Source organism: Vidua chalybeata, chromosome 3 (assembly GCF_026979565.1).
Source record: "Vidua chalybeata isolate OUT-0048 chromosome 3, bVidCha1 merged haplotype, whole genome shotgun sequence".
NCBI lineage: Eukaryota > Metazoa > Chordata > Aves > Passeriformes > Viduidae > Vidua > Vidua chalybeata.
This window is the reverse complement of record NC_071532.1, coordinates 39723324-39735916: the sequence shown is the minus strand read 5'-3', so window position 1 is coordinate 39735916 and position 12593 is coordinate 39723324. Positions and strand designations below refer to the sequence as shown.

General features: G+C 42.2%; 1 protein-coding gene across 6 annotated transcripts in view; it reads right to left on the bottom strand.

Moving 5' to 3' along the window:
• The window catches only part of RIN2 (Ras and Rab interactor 2), a 74642-nt gene that overhangs the window by 5577 nt on the left and 56472 nt on the right, over positions 1-12593 (bottom strand). For all 6 annotated transcript variants that reach the window (XM_053939616.1, XM_053939615.1, XM_053939621.1 and 3 more), the window contains 3 exons: positions 11224-12348; positions 3578-3883; positions 523-654 (listed from right to left, as the gene is read on the bottom strand). In XM_053939616.1, the coding sequence (XP_053795591.1) occupies positions 523-654; positions 3578-3883; positions 11224-12348 (1563 nt within the window). The remainder of the gene's footprint in view (positions 1-522; positions 655-3577; positions 3884-11223; positions 12349-12593) is intronic.

Here is a 12593-nt window from a genome sequence, read left to right as displayed (position 1 = left end):
AACATACTACCATGCAAACATACTGCTAGAGCTCATAAAAATACTTTGTGAGAAGCAAATACTGGGAAGAAGCAAAGATCATTAAAAGGGGGCAATATTCTCAAAAGCACTTCCACAAAGGTGCAAAGATGTCCCCCAGAAGTTTTCACAAAGCATGTAACCCAAGTCTTATTATGTGCCTCACAATTTGCTGAGTGCTGCTGCCCCATAAATCCTCTCTGGAAATTTTCAGGCACAAAAGGCTAAGGCCATTTGGCACCTGCACAGTGCACATGTTTGCCTGCTGAGTCAAAACAGATTGGAAACAACACATTTGCTCACAAAGCAATATACAGCAGCAGATTTTCCAGCTGCTGGGGCTTGTGCTCTGCAAGCTACCCAGCAGAGGAAATGACGATGACAATTCTCTTGTTACACTATCAACATCACTGTTATTAGGTCTCCCCTTAATAGGATTCCTACTCAAACAAAACACCCCCTCACTAGTCCTTCAGGCAGTGCTAGTAAAAATAAATAGATTACCTTCTCCATGCAGCAAGGATGGATCCAACAACTCCATCATGTATTCGATTTCTGTATCCAGCTCCAGCATATCACACTGGGCTAGCACATAAGTCAACACAGGCAAGAAGTCATCAGCTCCATACAGCCTCCCTGGGTTGAAGGGAACACAGGCAGTGAGAGACAAATCACATTTTTTTACCAGTTCCCGTGCTTGAAAGGAAAACACTCTTTTATGTCTTCTCTACCCAGCATGTCTGTATTACTCCAGAACCTCCTAAAGTCACCGATGTGCAGCAAAGAGAACATCACCTGACACTCACTGTACAGGAGACAAACTCAATCCTGTCCTTCAAACAAAGACAAATCTTATGATGCACACCTTGAGGCATGCAAGGGAAATTTAGAGACTGGGCTCACCCTGGCACCAGCTCAACTGGTGAATTGCTGAAAAGGCTGCTATGCCAGTCTGGCCTGACCTTCACCTGCACTGCTACCATTGCCTAAGAGGTGATGAATAGGCGTTTTCTTTATACATCCAGGGATTGCATCCACTTTCTGGAAGCATCCAGACACAAATACCAGTCTCTCAGTATGAATCCCACAACAGAGAAGCCTGAATATAAAGCCTATTAGATTTGACAAGAAAACTCAACTCATTTCCTTGACAGACAATTGTCAAAAGCACCAGAGAGGTGTTTTACAAACACCAGCTGCTGCACCTGAAGGGAGCCTACAAGAAAGATGGGGAGAGACTGTAAGGAGAGACTGTCACCTGGAGTGACAGAGATCCACAAAGACTGTGCTGTACCTAGGCCTGTCTGTGCTCTGGACACTTTTCCTGCATTTTGACTTTTCTCTTCAGAAATCCAAATATGGCCAAATCTCTGGGTCAGGCAAAACGGTGTTCACTGCAGAATGGATGTGATGGTCACACAGAATTGCCCAGAGCAGGAACCAGCTTATGACTCTGATGAAACTCAGGTGACACCAGCTGAGGCACATGCTCTACCTACCAGTTATCTGGCTGGAAGTATAGATACTCAAACAGCTGCTGGTTCAATGCCACATTTAACAAACTTTACATGACAAAATAAGACAGCCCAATAAGCACTTGCCACATCTTAGCCCAAGTCTCCCAGTGCAGCACTTTACCACCAGCAGCCTCTCAGTATTTTCCTTCTGCATGTTGGAAATACCTTACTCAATGCAATAACGTCACAGTATGGAGAGACAAGTTTACAGAACTTCAGGCTAAGATCCCTATATCCACTTTTAAAATGCAGAATTTTGAAACGCAATAAGCTGGGCAGGAGCTCAGTCTTAAATCTTGTAAAAGTACCTGGGGGGCTTTAATAGCCAAGAGCTTTCACCATTCATTTCCAATTTCCAAAGGAAGTATGTGTCTTGATCTGCACCAGACCCAGCTGTACATGCAGTGCTTCCTTAGAAAGAAAACTGCCAAGCACCTGCAGCAGCTTATACTCACTTAGGGGAAAAAAAATCTCCCACTACCACAGCTTTGCTACACCTTAGCTCATGATCTGTCATAGCAGAGTCCAAGAGAGAATGTCAGAGTTGCACCTATAAATTCATGCCATCCAGCACAGTATTTTGGACCACTGATTGCTCAGCAGGTCTTGACTGGTCTGTAGTGCCATTTCAGTATTTAGGCTTCAAAGGTGCTTTTGGATTCTTGCTACAGTGCAGAAATAGGTGTCACTTCTGTTCCAAAAGCATGACAGAAAGTGTCCAAATGAGAACATTCAGGGGCACAGCAAGCCAAAAATACTGGATTAGAGGCCGCTTTTCTCCACCTATTAAGATAAAACCATTGTAGTTGTCACAATGCATACATGCTGTTGAATTACAATAGCTAAATATACGGTGTTACCTCTTACAATTTGCAGAAAAATACTCATTTAGACTCAGTGTTAAATTCAAGGCTCACAGGACAGCCTTTCTGCCAGGCAATTTCAAAAGCCTACAGTTAAGGAAAGCTACTCTTTCTCAATTGCTTCACATCTGTGGGATGTTCTGCCTAGAATGACATAAAACAATGCCATGTTTTGCAAAGTGATCAGTGGTGAACTAAGAAGTGGCGTCATGCTGCTTTTGGTGTTGAATTATGCTAAACCCAGTCTGACTCATCAACCCCAAAGTTAAACAGCCTGACAGCAATGTGGCAAATAGAGTAAAGTATCCTTATCTAAAACCACAGAGGCTGACACAGCTGGCATGGAGACATCTGGCCAACAGTCAATCACTTTAGAAGTCCAGTCCTGCTTTCAAACGGCAGGACCTTCTAATATATCCCTTCTGGGAGTGTGTGTGGAGACTCCTCCCTTGAGTGGGAATGCCCCTCACCGCCACTCCTAGAGGCTGAGCAAAAGAGATTTGGCCCCCAATCGGTCATTGTTCTCAGTAAGAAACATCAATCTCTACTCAGTAATTGTTTTGGGTCTTTTTGCTAGCTTTAATATAATTTCTTTATTATAATTGTTTTGATATAGTGCATTATACTATACTAGACTATACTAGTAGTTTTTACTTCTACATTGTGTAGTAAATAATTCAGATTAAGATCTTTTCGGTCCAATGATTTATCATAATAAATAATTCATTTTTATATGACTACTTCTGGTTTGTCATCCTTAATCCTGTAGGACCAAGTTGTATAAAGGTTCAATCACACCTCTATAATTCCTTGGATTTAAAACCATTGACAAAATCTGGGCTAAGATTAAATCCAGCTGTACCCAGGCTCCTCTCTGAGAACTTTAGAAAGCACCAAGGTTCTTCCTGCACTATGGGAGGGCTTCTCTAATTAACTTTGCCTGAAGCTTGCATTCCACCCAATGACAACAACTCTGCTTCAGACTGAGTTCTTAAGATATGCATCCAGATAGTTCAGAGACAGCAGGTCAGAAGCAGAGAGCAAGAATTCCTCTCAAAAGGACAAGGAGAAGCTACAAGAACTCCAGGAGTAGACCTGTCTGCAGAATGGGCTGATTCCTCTAAAAGACAACATCAGGTATGAAATATCAGTGAACCTGAACTACCAGAAGCACCATACCTGAGTTATTCTCCATAACAGTGTAAATCAATTTGCAAACTCTCAGCAGCAGCATGACTTTCTTTTCAGGTGAATACATCTTCCGCATTGTCATGAACTTAACTTTAATCTTTTCAACGTCCACAAAGTCTGGTGTTGGAACAAACACGCCCAGTTCCTGAGGATTCCTCTGCCGCACCAGCTGCAGGTTTTCCTTCAGATGTTTCCAGGAACCATCTGTGGTATGAAACTCTTTCAACATCGCTTCAATGTGACCCTTCAACGGCTTCAGAATGCACTTATGCATGGCCTTCTCCAGCACAACATCTGCAACAGAAAAACACAAATCCAGCTGACTTCCCCCTCAAAAACAGAGCCAGCATTAACACAACCATTCCCTAAAGAGACCCTGCAGAGCAAAATCTACTTTCTAAGGCCCATTTGTGCATTACACAAGCTGAGTTTCCAGATGTTTGTTAACATGAAAACAGAGGCAGAGCAGAATCCATATTGAATTGTCATTTCTGGCAATGTGATTAAAAAAACCCACACCCACACAGACAGACTGTAGATAGTTAAAAAAAAAAAAAAAAAAAAAAAAAAGCTGTGGGTCTATTAAAGTTTTTCTTTTCTTGGTTGGAAGTCTGCAAGTTTTATTTTACTTTAAGTTTAGACTTTAACTCCCAAACTTAATGTGAAACACAGTCAAAATCAAAATTTGTCTCCTTTGGCATTAAAGCCTGTCCTTTTTGCGTAGTTTCCATTGGAAACTATAACTCAACGAAGATTTCCTAAAACTTGGCTCAACTTTGTCAGGATCTTTATGAAGCTGGACAGATTACAGGCTTTAAACTATAAATGAAAACCAAGCTGTGCTTGTCCAGCTTCAGATTTCATCACACAAGCTTATATACAGCTTTGTCATCAAGTTCAAAGTTCTTTGGCAATTGTATGCACATAGCACAGTAACTGCTAACTTCAGGGCTTATTTTTAATTCTTGTTCTACTCCAGTTTTTCTTTAACCCTCATTCTCCATTTTCATACTATGGACTGTGTCAAGAGAGAAAGCTCTTTGCTCAACATTTTCTCTGCAAACTTTTACTTTAAAAGCTAATTTCCTTTCTCAGCATCCTTATGGCAACACAGCTTACATTAGTTATTAAGTTACATCGATTATTTGTTCTGTGGTGGGAAACATGGTGGGGAATGTTCCTGTGCCATCCCCACAGGAAAGTGGGGCAGGACCAGAGCCTACAGCAGGCAGATGGACCAGAGGAGCACAACGACTGAGAGCACACAGAGGAGAGGCTGTGTCACTGCCAGGTCACCCGTTTACACAAATTAGCAGTGGATATTCTTGTTAGTAATAGTGACTCATTACAGTTTCATTAAACTTTATGCCTGTCCCAGGTTCTTTGCCTGTACTTCTGTGGGTTTTTTTAGACAACAGCCTCTTTCTTTTCTCCCTACTCTCCCTTTTTTTAAAAATCACATACTATTTCTAAGGCTTGGTATTTACACAGACACACACACACTCTCCAAATAAGCATTATTCTGTTTTCTTGCTTTTTTTCTTTCATTTATCATATTCTTGTGTCCAGCCCTTTTTCCTTTTAGGTCTCCATCCCTCACTTTCCCATATAAACACCCTTCACACACACTTCTCCTCCTATGGTGCCTTGAATTCATACGTAACATTTTTTCTGTATTTGTCAGTAAAGGCATGATCAGTCTGAGACATGTTCTTGGTGCCCTCTCACACAGCGGCCAGGGCTGGATCCAGCTTCCCACCAGACCACAGCCATCAATTAGCAACGTTACCAAGTGGCAACACTTCAAACAACTGATCCTTATCTATTGTACTTGGTAGAGACACACAATCAGCACCAAACCAGCCAGGTAAATAGAAGCATCACCCTTCTGCACAGAGACAGAAACTGGCTCTCCCTGCCATCAAAGCAACCCTCAGGGCTCATGAGGCAGAAACAACTGCAGAAACAATTTTTCACGAAGAGAAATGCATGTGTCTCACCCATGGGTACGTTGGCTAGCTAAATTTCTATTCTAGAGTGTACAAATCATTCCTTGCTATCTTCACTGATGACTGTATTTTTGGCAATTCCACTTTATTTCTACTACCTGATTTTTTCAAATAGGTAAAACACCAACTGTTATGCTTGTAAGAGGAACACCTTTGCAGTGTGCATTCCAACGACCTGGTCTTGTTTATTAAAGCAGTTGGTGCTGCTAAACATCATGCAAAGTGAAAGAGCTCTATCCCTGTGAATGCTAAACTCCCACAGGCTTCCACTGGAAGTTTTGTAGATGAATATTGAGCACAAGTCATCCTTCATGTCAATAAAAAGGGATCATTTGTTCACAGGAGCCTCGGGAAACTCAGTACGTTTCTGGATGTGACTGATCCTCTATAGGAATAGGAGGCAAAAGCAGTGCCTCCCCAGATCCCACAGGAACTGGATGCTGCTGGGAGAGAAAATTCCTCCCCAGAGCCCCAGTCCTTGGCTGGGGCCAGGTTCAATGTCTATTGGTGAGAAGTGGAAGGCTCAGGGTTTCTGCCCCTCAACCCTTTGAAAGGTGGTGTCACTTTCACAGATGAACCATGCAGATTTTTACATCTGTGCAAGATGGCAAAGACGTTTCTTTCACATCTGCTATTTGTCACAGGATCCAAAAGCAGTGCCTGGAAATTGCTCAGAAATTTACTCATTCACATTCCACAGTTTCTATGGAAACTTGAAATAATTTTGAAGCACCACTGAGGAAGGGATCATAAAACTAGTGGCTGTGCTCAAAGCTCCACACAGGCACAACAAAACAAAGAAAAAACCGCAACAGCAAAAATCCTTCAAACCACACACAAAAAACCCTCAAAACAGCACACAACCTTTTCTTCTCCTTTATGAATTCTTGGCACACACGTAAGAACCACTGAGTTCTGTCCTCAAATGAAAAAGTGGCAAAATCTAACAAGCTGGTGAGGCTAACAGCAACAAGATTGATAAGGGCTGGACTGTTTTTTTAATGGTCAACAGTAATACCCATATGTATCCTAACAAGTACAAAGCGTACAAAAAATTATATTATTAAAGCCTGGTAGGACAGCACTTCTTGCGATCTGAGTCTTAGAACAATATTCAGTGTCACGGCACCTGTGAGCATGTTTGGGGCCAGACCACTCAGCCAGTGACCCTTTCTTCAGCACTGTTGCTTTTGGCTGCTTTCAGATAAAGGTATTTTTGGGTAAGATCTCATGAACCAATTCTCCGTCAGCAGCAGTTTTCATCGTTTGACTTCTAATAGCCACAAAAAAGTATATGAGGGTTTCCCAGGCAAAATCATTATCTAAGTTGCAAATTGAGGACTTATTTTTTTACCTTAACATATCAGTATATTTTTAAGATCCAAACCAGCAACAAAAATTCTGTTTATTTCAGATGCATGTTTTCAAATATCCTCCCAGGATGCTACCACTCCAAAACCAAAACAGATACTCTTCAGATAATTTTTTTTTTAACTGAATATAATAAGAGCTGAACACTGTGTATCGTTCCTGAAATGCTTATAATTAGCCTGTAGCCTCAAAATGGGAACTGGAAGTGCTTTGATAAATGAATTGTAAAGACCAGCCAGCTAGTTTTGTTGTAACTTGTGGAAACACATCTGTATCCTATGCTGACATGCTATTTTTGTTTTGCTGACAACCACACAAGTCTGCATCTAGACAGGACAACATATTAGTCATTGTCACTGTCCTTACACAGCCTCCTTACAACCCGCACTTCCTCAAATTGTAGGCACACTCTCACCTTTTCCAGGCTCTCTGTTTCCCTGTTACCTACCAACTATTGTTGCTCCACAGACATGACCACCAGATTCCACTCCCTCAACTTACACTCAAGCCCTGTTTACCATGGCCAAATCATTCACCAGGGAAATCAGAGGTCAGTAGCAGACTGAGTGAGCCTCAGAACCACCACAAAAAGTCACAGTCCTGCACAGGTCACATTGCCTGGGAGCTGAAAGCAGAAAGTTGCTTTGGAATACCACAGCGTGATGGCCAAGCCTCCATTTCTTGGTGGGTGCAGACATGGCAATCTCCTCCACAGGACCAAGAATTGAAAGTAAGACCTCACACAACCCACATTCCTTTAGCACAACCCTGAAAACAGAGGTAGGACTGAGGTGGTTGATCTACAGGCAGTGGTGGCAGAGACCTAGGAACTAGGGGTGAAAGGTAAGCCTCCCCTCATCTGACCTACATGAAAGCACACCAAAAAAATCACACAGCTATCTGTGCTAGGTGTGCTCTGCTTTAAGCAGTTGTGAGTTACATAAAACTCATGCTATAGCTGTGTGGTAAGCACGTGTCTTCTCTTGAAGAAGCCGGAAATAAAAGAAGCAGGGAAAAAGTCACAAAGGAAATCCAAGAGATGGCCAGAAAAAGAAGCCGGTCCCCTGCCTCTGCTCAGTACTTTTACCACTGCTTCCTACATGCCCTGTCCTGTCACTCCTGCAGTGAAAGGAGGTGCACTGAGGGACACGTTTGTAAGATTAAGCTCAAGATGAAAAGATGCAACAATGAAGGACAGGACACCAGAAAAAATGTACAAACTCCTAAAAAGTAACACAGTGAAAAAAACAGCTGGCATGAGTTTTTCAAGCAGAAATAGTGACATACTATTCTAGTTCCTTTAGGATAACTGGATTAGTAAAGAAGAGGGGATCTGGGATGGGCTGCTGCTTAACCTTTTTAAGACCCATAGGTCTAATTCTGTGCACCTTCTATATAAACAAATAAGGGAAATACTGTCTTGCCATAATGATCATTAGCAGCATGTGCAGAATACTGCACTGAGAAGACAAGTACCCATGGCTGACAGTCAAACAAGACAGACATTGGAGAAGAGGTACCATGGAGGTCAGTCCTGGGCTTCAGTTAATTAGTATGTCCAGCTCTGTCTGCCTGCAACTCCTCTGTACAGACCCAAGGCCTTTCAACAAGGCATGGACTACCAGTAAGGAACCAACACATTCTCTCCAAGCTTCTTTAACATTCAGCATTTAAATATCCCTAACATATTAGAAATATCAAAACAAGTAATAGATGATATTGTTTAGGGACATTCCCACATGATCAGTTAGTACCTTACTGACAAGTGGTTTAAACCAGTAATTTCTTGGTTCAGGGCCAGATTCAGGCACCGAGACTGAAGTTGTTTAGATGTCAGATGTTAGATCCCACTTGGCAAAGTGACAGCATTCAACCTGACTCCGTTCTGTTGAAAGCCAGGAAAAGATGAAAAGACAAACAAAAACTCCCACATTTGCTGATCAAGCAGCTCTGGACTATCAGGGTCTCCTCAGACCAGTCTTTATTCTGTGGATAAAAACTGAGCTGCGGATATCTTTAAAAAAAATGAATTATATTCATCCTTAAACAAAAAAGAGCCATGTGCCTTCTATTGATTCTGTCCCAACATGGGAAGTCCCATTGCTTCAGGGAGGGTTAATAGCCTACATTGCTACGGTTAGGAGGCATCTGTCAGGACTTGAAACCCTGAAGGATATTTTCCCAATGACTTTGCAGAAGCTTAACAATTTGATGGGACCCCTATCTGGGAAGCTTAAAAGATCTGCTGCAGAAGTCTTTTGCTTGCAAGAATCCATGATGCAGTTTTAGAAGAAAAGCTACATGATCAAAAAGATCATTATGGAGACGTTGAAAGAAGCTCCAAACACTGAGGGCTTCACTAAACCTGGGGGTGCTGTTCCAGCACCTACTGAAGTTGAGGAGACAAAAGAGGGTTAAAGTGAATCCTGAATGACTCAGAAAGAAGGAGTATTATGCTAGAAGCACACATCCAGCACCAGGCTGACACATTGGAGAGAAAAACTGCACCACGGGAGTGCGAACTGACGAGAGAGGATAAACGACTACTCATAAAGTTAGAATTTGGGCTGCAATTCCATATTGAAATAGTCAAGGAAAACTATGGACAACAGGCAGGGCTCTACTTCATAAAAAGCTCTCCATTGGGATGATTAAATTTTGCCATCACATAGTTATCTACTTAGATCAGCAACATCTGATGCTCCTGATCCACTGCAGTTGTTTGTTGGCTCAAGCCAAAGGCAGTACATGATTCAAAAGCAAGTTATTTCTTTGTTTAAACCAGCCCACTTTATAAATTAATTGTGTTTAGTCACATGATCAAAACCAGACTTTCTGTTGCTGAAGAAAACCAGGGCAGTTTTAGTTGTTATACTTCATAGCTTATGTTACTCCAAAGTCCAAAACATTTAATAGCAGACAACATTTTTTCCAGTCTTGGGAGACCCATAGTCTGACTAAATCACACCCTTGTGAAATGAAAAGTACATAACAAACTAGGCTTTCACAAAATTACAACCAAACTCGATCTGTATTGCTTTGTCAAATATCCAGCACTCTACAGAAATGCAGGCAAAAATGCGCCTGCATCCTCTGCTTAATTTGGTGCTTTTTCTTCCATGTAACACCCACCTAACAGTCTTTATTATTATAGTGAGAATATGACATGTCTCTGAGTCTCAATATTGGGGACATTTTTCATATTTTTGTATTTGCTTTAGCAGTCCTTGTGACTTTTCCTTGACTTTGTGTAAATGAAGCTGAAGTTACATGAGAATACTTTGTTTTGGTCAAGGACAGACAGAATGTCAATATAAAATTACCCTCTAGTCCCAGGGAAGGAAGTATCTGCCAATTTTGCACTGAGCCAACTGTTGGGACACTGGGGTATGGAGAAAAACAAACAAATTAGGACTGAAGTGAGCTCACAAGGAAAGTATTCTGCCCTGAGGCAAATTTAACTCTGAAATGTGGCTTACAGGCTCTTTTACAAATACTGCTCAGACTCTGCAAGAGAGGCAGCAAAATTTATGCAGCAACAATGATTTCACTTTTTTGGATACACAAATCTCTCTCTCTCCAGTTAAAACATATATTCTAACATATAGCTCATCCATAACCACTCACAAACACATCTAACAGAGAAGTACAGAAAACTAGAGATCAGCAGCTCCTTCTCTCTCCTGCACGTTTGTTTTCTAAAACTCTTACATATCTTTTTATTTAGTTTTAAATGCAGGGATAGTACAGCTTTGCTAGAAGTGACTAAGAATGTCTGGAGGAATCAGATTTATTTCAAAATTAAGTTGTCATAAAATGTCTCCTTGCTCTTAAATGTCATTGGTTTTGAATAAATTCTAATTCTACAGCTACAATCTGTATGGTTAGATTTGGCAGTTTTAGACCAAACATTGTGAACTATGTCAGTCCAATTCAGAGAAAAATACATGTGTGCCAGCAAATAAAGGATTCTCTATTGTCAACAGTAGAGCAGGTAAAAAAGTAATGATCACAGGTAAAAAGTCTACATTGCACCTATTTTAAGGATAACTTCTTATCAACAACTTTGTAGAGTAATCGTTCCAAACCGACAGTGTGATTTGGGGTGAAGAATGGAGAGGGAGGTTGTTTTAAGACTCAAATACTCTACTAGCCAAGTTAGCCCCACCTTTCTGAACTGGACGAAGACTATCACTATAAACACAGATTACGCATTTTCACCTTCCCCCCAAAACACAGGACAGTACTTCTTACCTATTTGGTCTTCAGGAATCAGTGATTCAATTGGGGGATCAAGTTCAGAGCTTTGGGACAAATAGTTTTTGACCTGGGTCATGAACTGACGAATTGTTTGCAGCATATCAGTGCTCGAAACATGGCACTCCTTGTTTTCTTGGAGAAAGCTGACATAGTCCTGTACTAAGCATCCAAAATAGGTGCGTTTGTCCCGGGACATCTCTGCAATTTTCTTAATCAACCTCTTCTCAGGGGTCATGAAGGAACTGAAAACTCCACTGACTTTCCGTAGCTGAGATTTCACAATCTTGGGGAGAACAAATGAACTACTTCTTTTCTTCCTGGGCTTCAAAGAGGGTGCCATGCTCTCCTGGTCACTTTCCCCCTCAAAGTCCTCCAGGCTGCTGTTGGTGTCCCCCTCATAGCCAAAGAGCGGCATGCTCCGATCGAAGTCCAGAGAGTCAGATGAGGAGGTGGAAATGCTCATGTCGCTCAGTCTCTGCTGGCCTCTATTCCACTGGATGTGTGACTCAGAGATGACAGCTGGCGTCTTTTTGGGAGCTGCTGGAGCCGGCTCGGGCAGGGTTTCATGTGGAACCGCAGCTGCCTCGGGTACACACACAGAGTCAGGCCAGACTGCTGCTGCACTCCTGGAGGCACTGTCTGCCTCAGAGCACAGAGGCTGCTTCTTCAGCCGAGGAGGCGGAATCGGGGTGGGCTTGTTCTGCAGCAAATCCAAGCCCCTCTCCTTCTTATGGCTGACTGTTTCTGGCATGCTCATCTGCTTTATAGTCCTGGAAATCTGTGGGCTCGTGAGGGTGCTATTAATAGCAGGAGGTGGTGGCCGGGGCGGGGGGGAGCGAGGCCTCGCTGTGCCATTCACGTCTGGAGTTCTCGGGCTCTGCCTTTTCAGACTTCCACTGACATTCTGGCTATGCACTTTTAAGAAGAGAGGATTAATGAAACACAGTGCTCCGTTGGTCTGGCTGCACTCCAGCTCTGAAGGCGTTCTGGTTCGTATAGAATGCACTCCATTTATAAGGCAGAGCTGGTGTGAGTCTTTGTGAGCACTGTCCAAAGGCACAGGCCTACAGGGAGGTGAAGGATCCAGGGGTTTGCTGTTAGCCAGGGAGCTCCAAAAGTCTGAAAATCATCATTGCATTAATGTAAGAATGCAAAACACCATGCAGATGGATTTCAGAACATTCAACTCAACAACACCAGTTTAAAATATCAAGAGATTCAGGCAAGATTTTATTAATTAAAAGGGGAAAAAAAAATCCAAGTGAACCTTTTAAAGTACCACCAGACATAACTGCATGCTACATTCCTGGGGCTGCTCTTACTCATTTATAAATACCATGACCAATGCATAGCTTCCAGTCAGC